Here is a 6,986-nt window from a genome sequence, read left to right as displayed (position 1 = left end):
TATCTACAGTTTATGGAACTGATAGTCCATTTAAATAGAAAAAGATAGATTTTACATAAAGCAAGATCGAGTACAAAAGCACAGCTTTTGTAATTTTGGTAATATTGTAATTTTACAAACATATTGCATAGTATGTGTAAGAAAATAGTTCCATTTGTCATATATATATATATACACACACAAGAAAACATTTACATGAAAATTACAAAACAAAATAAATGAGTAGTGGACCTGGTTTAAAGAATTGTATAAATAACAAGACACCAAAACACAAAATTACACATCTCCATTGTCAGTGAATGTCCTTGCACAACATTAACCCTGTTTGGCTTTTATTTATAAATATTCAAACAAATGAGATATTAAGACTGCAGAAAACAAAAAGAATCACAGTTCATTATACCTCATTTCCTTTAATGTTTTTCATTGACTTTCTCAAAGATTGGAACCGCTTCTATTAACACATAAAAAATAGCCCTGTGGTTCTAAAAGTATTTCAAATTATTTATAGTCTCCAAAGAATTTTTAGCAAGCAATGAAAGTGTACACTCAGCTGAGTAAATCCATCCTGGGCCCATTTGGGGATATAGTCTTTACATACTGGTTTTGTGAATACCAAGGATTTCGTTACACATGTATAAAAGGCAAGTGGACCACACGAAAGATTTCCTTCTAAAGCAAAAGCATTAATTAATCATCTACAGCTCAGAATCCGGCAGGGAGGATGTTTACCACCCCATGTTATAATGATAAGCCCTCCTGTTCATTTGAATAAATTAGTAGAAGCAGCAGTGTTTTAGAGCGAAATACAATAGAAATCCCAGTCTTTGGTCTTTGACATTTAAACAACTAATGAACCAGCATAAAAACAATATGAATAACAGTGTTCAGTGAGGACATTCATTAGTTTATGATTGTTTTAAAAGGATAAAAACACAATACTGTTTTACTTTGTGATAATGATGTTTTTCAATATTCATTACTCTAATATACAAGAGTACAGAGAGAAAATAATTTCTCCAAGTATCTTTAAATATGGTCACATGAGCAGCTCGAATTAGACCAAAGCTATTGGAAGAAAAAAAGTGACAAGACTTCTCTAATGAAACTCAAATGTGAGTTTTGCTTTGATGACTGTATAGAGGATTTGGCCATTAAGTATCTTCAACCACAATAATTTAATATTATGATCTTGACACAATCTGCTTTAAAATTTAGCCACTTAAATGCATTAAACACTCTCCAGCCCTCTACCTATTGCTGCCTCTTGCAATGGCAGAATTCATTAGGTTTTATTATATCAAATGCCAATTTTATAAAATGAGGCCCTATCCAATTGAGTAATTCAGATGCTAGAATATGTAGGAATTTTCAGTAGCATAACCTGTTATAAAAAAATTCAGCAATTGACCTTTGTGATCAAATGATCTTTTCTTTAAAAAACAATACTTTTTAGTTTGATGGAATAAATAATAGAATAACCAACAGTATTAACATTTGGTAAATATTTCTATTAATTTCCCAAACAGTTATTTTTAATAAGACCTAAATATAATCTTTTCCTTTTTAATGTCAACCAAATTACTGAAACCTGTCACCAAAGCATTATTTTCTAAAAGGGACACTAACGTTCAAATGGTAGGCGCAAGGAAAGGAGTACAGAAAAAGCAGGGAGTAGGACGCTGGGAAGATTTTCATTTCAGCATTTATAAGCGACATGTTAAGGAAGGTGTAGAAGGATATTAATGCTAGTTCAGACTGGGCTGCTAAACTCAAGATTGCTGAGTCTTAAATGAACCACTGAAATTTAGAAATGAAAGTAACCAAAAAACTTCTAGTTTGATATATCCCCTCTCACAGATAAGTAAGCTCTGGCCAAGGTAATTATATTTCTTCAAGTCACATGAGAGGTAGGGGCAGAACTAGAATTGGAACTCCTGCCTCCATGTTCAGAGATTTGGGGTCCTGAACTCTTAAGATTTTTGGGTTAATGTAAAATTTAAAGCATTATTTTAAATCCTTTGATAATTTTGTACCAGATTATAAAGCTTATGGTTCATAAAATAAAATAATAGTACAAAGAAGTACAGGGTAGACATTTTAGCGACATTGAGCAAAAGAAACATGACATTTAGAAGTGTATTTTTTCAGAAGTATCTTACTGAAATATTCCGAAAGAAAAAAGTGTCATCTTTGCTTCCCTCCTTTTAACCCCATCATCTGAACTCAGCTACTCCGTTGGTTCATTCTAAATGCTAGGAGGGGTGCGTTCCCTTCCCTCTTTCCTATCCTGCCTGCCTTCTTCCCTTCTCCAGCTCAACTGAACGCCAAATTCAGGGTTCATGTACTACCCTTGAAAAATCATTTTTTTCTGAGTTTGATTTAGGAAAGATGAAATTTGCATCTAAATAATCTTCACTATATTTATATATGTTGTGACTTAAAATGGTACTGGAGCCCACTGAGCATCGACCTAGGATCTAGGAGAATGAGGTTCGATTCCCGGTCAGGGCACAGGCCCCGGTTGTGGGCTCCATCCCCAGCAGGGGGCCAGCAGGAGGCAGCTGATCAATGACTCTCTCTTGATGTTTCTCTCTCTCCCTCTCTCTGAAATCAGTAAAGACATATATTTTTAAAAAAAATAGTACAGGAAAAACAGATAATGAACATGCTTGAGTAGTCTGCCATGAAGGGAACACTGTATTAAGAATCAAACCTTTTATGAGAAAATTAAGGACTTTAAGGAGCAATCTTCTGTCTTCAACAGAAGCTTGAAACCTGAGCCTGAGCCTATGCTTCGATGCTAAGGTATCTAAAACAGCCAGTCGGGTAATTTAAATCAATTAATCAATTATTTCGTGTTGGGTAGGAAAGGCATCTGCATCACATTTTTTTCCTACTAAATTGAACAGATATTTTTACATCATCTAGACATAGTCTCAATATCATAACTTATATATTTCCTTTTAATTTTCTCTGTTTCAGAATATATTTGAATTCAAAACTTGACAGTCCCTCACTAGATTTGTTTTTTACAGTTTTGTCTCCTCACTCTTTTCATCTTTTCTCCTCTTATGATATAAAATTTAAATTTTCAATCACCCCTTCCATCTCCTATATTTGTTCTTGGAATTAGAATATGTTGGAGGTGGGAGAAATATCAAGATATCCTTTGATTCAACACTTTTTTGCAAAGTTGAGTAAACTGAAGTTTGGAGATATTCCCAGACTGCCTAAATTAGCTCACTGATTAGTAGAAGACAGAGCTGAGATTAGAAACACAGCTAATTACTACTAAAAAAAGTTCCCATTTGATTAAGAAATTTTCTAATTGTTTCAGTTTAGGGATGTTTTGGCTTAACTATGATTCAAATGAATATACAGTGTTTTCCTAAAAAGTCCATAACAGTGATTACCATCCATAATTTCTCGAAATTTCTTGTGTTACGCTTTGCATTAATATTTTGCAAAAAACAATGAGAATTTCTCATGTTAAATTCTGATGTCTTAAATAAATTGAACTCGAGTTATGATACAACTTTTAAGCAAATGCATATCTTAATTCTTATTATATAAAACTTTAAATCAGTATTGGAATAAGCCCCAAACACAGGTCAAATTTTATTTTAAAAGTAATAAAACTGAATTAGCTTTCTGACTCTTCTGCTGAGTACATAATGCATTTACTGAAATGGAGCTTTTTCAATTATTCATTATGATGGATTACCCAAACAAGATAATTCTGGCTAAATGGTTCACTTTGTTGCTTACATTACCCAACTTTCCAACTTCTACTACCTAAATAACTTCAAGTTCCAATCTCCCACTTGACTCTGTGCTGTAGAGTTTCTATAGCCAGGGACCCGCAGACTGAAGCTTCCATGCACCTGTAACACTGTGCAGGGGAGGGCAGGGGAAGATTGATTGACAGGTCAAAATTAAGGACTTACCTCATAGTGATCAAGTCATTTTCCCATAATAGAAAATGTTCAATACAATTTTACATTCCTGGATTCTGTAAGTTTCAAAAGTCTGAGTTAAGGGGTGTTATGATAAATGAATCTATGGCATTCTGGAGTTATTTATTAGAAGCTAATTTACAAAAATAAGCAGTGGAGAATGGAAAGAACTATGATTCCTGGTAGTAGGGTAGCTTAACAGTCTGATGAAAGTAAGTTAATGTTAAGAGCTGAAAGAAAACAAATTCCTTAAAATATGAACCTAATAATGAAAACACATTTTCAATGTTTGTATTTTTTTTTTTTTTTTACTGTTTGAGCGGGAATTTTGAATTTAATTTCTACTGTCCTTAAATCTTAACCTCCAGTAAAAAAATAGAGATATAATTCTGAAGATGATATTCCAATGGACAGTGAATCCATCCTCAGCATTACGCATCACCGTCGTGTTTATTTCGAGGGTGTTTGAATTTTAGCAGAGTCAAGCATAAAGTGAACGGCAAAAACAAACGTTGGACTGTTAGAACTGAGCGTAACCGCCTGGGTGCCTCTCGCAATCCTGTCTTGGATTGCAACAAATTAGATGTTTTGCTAAAAATAAATACTTCACATGCAATAGCCAAGTAAATACTACGTAAGGCCATTCAGATTTGACAAATGACATGATGGCATTTTGTTAATTCCGTAAAGATGATATTGCTGAGCGCTTTCAAAATCACCTAACGTACAAAATTCTAAACGCCGTAGACAAAGAGTAACACCACACTGGATGTGAAGAAACGAATAAAACTCAGGGTGGGATTCTCTCTCGTTCTGTTTCGTTTTGTTAAAAACCATGTATTGAATTTCATTTTTAGTAAAGCGAGCATTACATTATGCTTTAAAATTTTAAAACTCGGGGGGGGGGGGGGTAGAGTTTACATCCAAAAAGATGAATGGGAAATTGTGCTTTCGGACTGTGGTGGTCGTTTCCTCACAGGGCGAGCCACCTCCTGTCGCCGTGGGCGCTGGGAATGCCACCTGGGACACGGCGTAGTTCGCAGCCAGGTCCTGCGGGAATGCGGAGCTGTGCTTCACTTCGCGTCGCAAAGGCACCTGTGTCGCGCTCCCTCCCGAGCAAACGCGGGTCCGGGCGAGCTGCCCCCGCGCCCCGCGCCCGCAGCGCAGCAGCCGGGGGCGCGGGCGCGAACCCCGCTCGCGCGGGGCGAGGGTGCGCCCGGCCCGAGGAGGCCCCGCCCCGACCGCGGGGGGGGGGGGGGGCGCAGGGCCGGAGCCGACGGACGGCGGAGGCCGAGGCGGGCTCAGCTCCAGGGGCAGGCGCCGCTGCTGGCCTGGCAGGCGGAGCCCGGGGCGGCGGGCGCCAGGTAGAGCCTGCCGCTGGGGCACACGCACACCTCGAACACGCCCGGGGCGCCCGCGGAGCCGCGCGGCGCCGGCGCCGAGCCCGTCGGCACGTTGCCCAGCCGGATGGTGTCCGCGTCCAAAAAGATCTACGGGGGAAACTGCGTTTTAATTCACCTCGGCGGCCCCGCCCCCGGAGCTCTACCGCGCGGCCGAGGAGAGGCTGCGGGCAGCGGCCGCGGTGCCCACCGGCCGAGGCCCCCGCGGCTCCGCCCCGCGCCGCAGCCCCCCACCCCGACCGGCGCCTCTGGGGGTCTCCGTGGGAAAGGGGGGCCGTGCAGTCGGCTTAGGAGCCCGCCCGCCTGTGCAGACGCCACAGGCGCTGAGCGGTTTGGACAGTTTCTCAACCTAACTTCTCCATCATGCAAAGAGCTCCGGTCTCTACAGCCACGGACCCCCCGAGGCTCCCACACCTGCCCCGTGCGCACGGGGGCAGCAGAGGGTCTTCATGGAGATGGCACAACTGAAGGGACCGGACATCAGTTTCAACAATTACTCTGGCCTAGTAGTTTAGAAATACAGGATCATGTCGGCAGACTGTCTAAAAGATACACTAAGTAGACAATCGGCAGGACTGACAGCAGGTGATCATTGGAGGCTCTGGTTGGAAGTATCCGTGACACATGACTTGTGCCCAACACCTACTCTGCTGTATCTGCTCATGGGAGGGTTACTTCCCGTGTTGCAAACCCTTAACTGAGCACTTTCAGGGACAGTGACGCCTGGTTTTGGCATGCATGGGGAAAGTTCTAAAAAAAGAAAAAACGAAGCCTGAACTTGAAGAGCAAAGAAAAATCTCTAGCTTGTCTTTCATTCTATTGTGATGAATAAATTACTGCCCAAGGACATCTTTAAATTGACAGGAGAACCAGAGGATACACCATTCCTACAGATGTGTCCTTACCGAAGCTTGATTCATTTCTTACTAGGACTCTTGAAATAGCCAGCTGACTGGCCCACCCAGCTGGCATCGCAGTTCTCAGTCTATTTTACATAGTGCTAGAGGAAACTTCTAAGAAATGCAAACCAAATCACCGCACCCCAGTGCTGAAAATTCCCCGATGACCTCCACCACACTTACTTACCATGAACCTTGATTACTTCCCATGACCCACAAGCCCTACATGATCTGGCCTATCTCTCTAGCATCATTTCCTACCATTCTTCTTGCTCCAGCTCTTACATTTTCTCTAATATAGCAAAAGAACTCTGACCTCAGGGCATTTTTATTCCCTATTTCTTTTGCCTGAAGTACTTTTCTGCAGACATATACAAGTGGGGGTAGATATTAACTGGGTGGTTGGAGAACAGAGGTGGGAGATTCCCACTATTAGCCTCTTTAATTTTTTTAAAAATTTGAAACACAGTGACTGTCTTTTCAAATGAGCCAGAGAAAGGATTCATATATTATGGACATGTATATTTTAGATGGGATGTAATCACGTTTGTTCAAATGTCTGCTCTATGGTCACCCTCTCAGAAAGGAATTTCCTAGCCACCTTACTAAAATAACACATCCATCATTAATTTCTCCTTGACAGTTTTACATTTCTTGATAGTAGCCATCCCTTCTTAACATTTATTGTATTCATTTACTGTGCTTCTCTTACTCAAAGTAAGAGAATC

At 40.4% G+C, this 6,986-nt stretch overlaps 1 protein-coding gene across 1 annotated transcript in view; it reads right to left on the bottom strand.

Annotated features, from left to right (window-relative positions):
- Positions 1-5,260: 5,260 nt before the first annotated feature.
- The window catches only part of SGCZ (sarcoglycan zeta), a gene marked incomplete at its 3' end in the record, with an annotated part of 570,369 nt that continues 568,643 nt past the window's right edge, over positions 5,261-6,986 (bottom strand). The window contains exon 7 of the mRNA XM_081124488.1: positions 5,261-5,449. Within this exon, the coding sequence (XP_080980614.1) occupies positions 5,261-5,449 (189 nt within the window). The remainder of the gene's footprint in view (positions 5,450-6,986) is intronic.

The sequence above is a fragment of the Miniopterus schreibersii genome, assembly GCF_964146895.1.
Source record: "Miniopterus schreibersii genome assembly, chromosome: 2".
In the NCBI taxonomy this organism is placed as follows: Eukaryota; Metazoa; Chordata; class Mammalia; order Chiroptera; family Miniopteridae; genus Miniopterus; species Miniopterus schreibersii.
The sequence above is the reverse complement of the archived record's forward strand: the minus strand, read 5'-3'. Positions and strand labels throughout refer to the sequence as shown.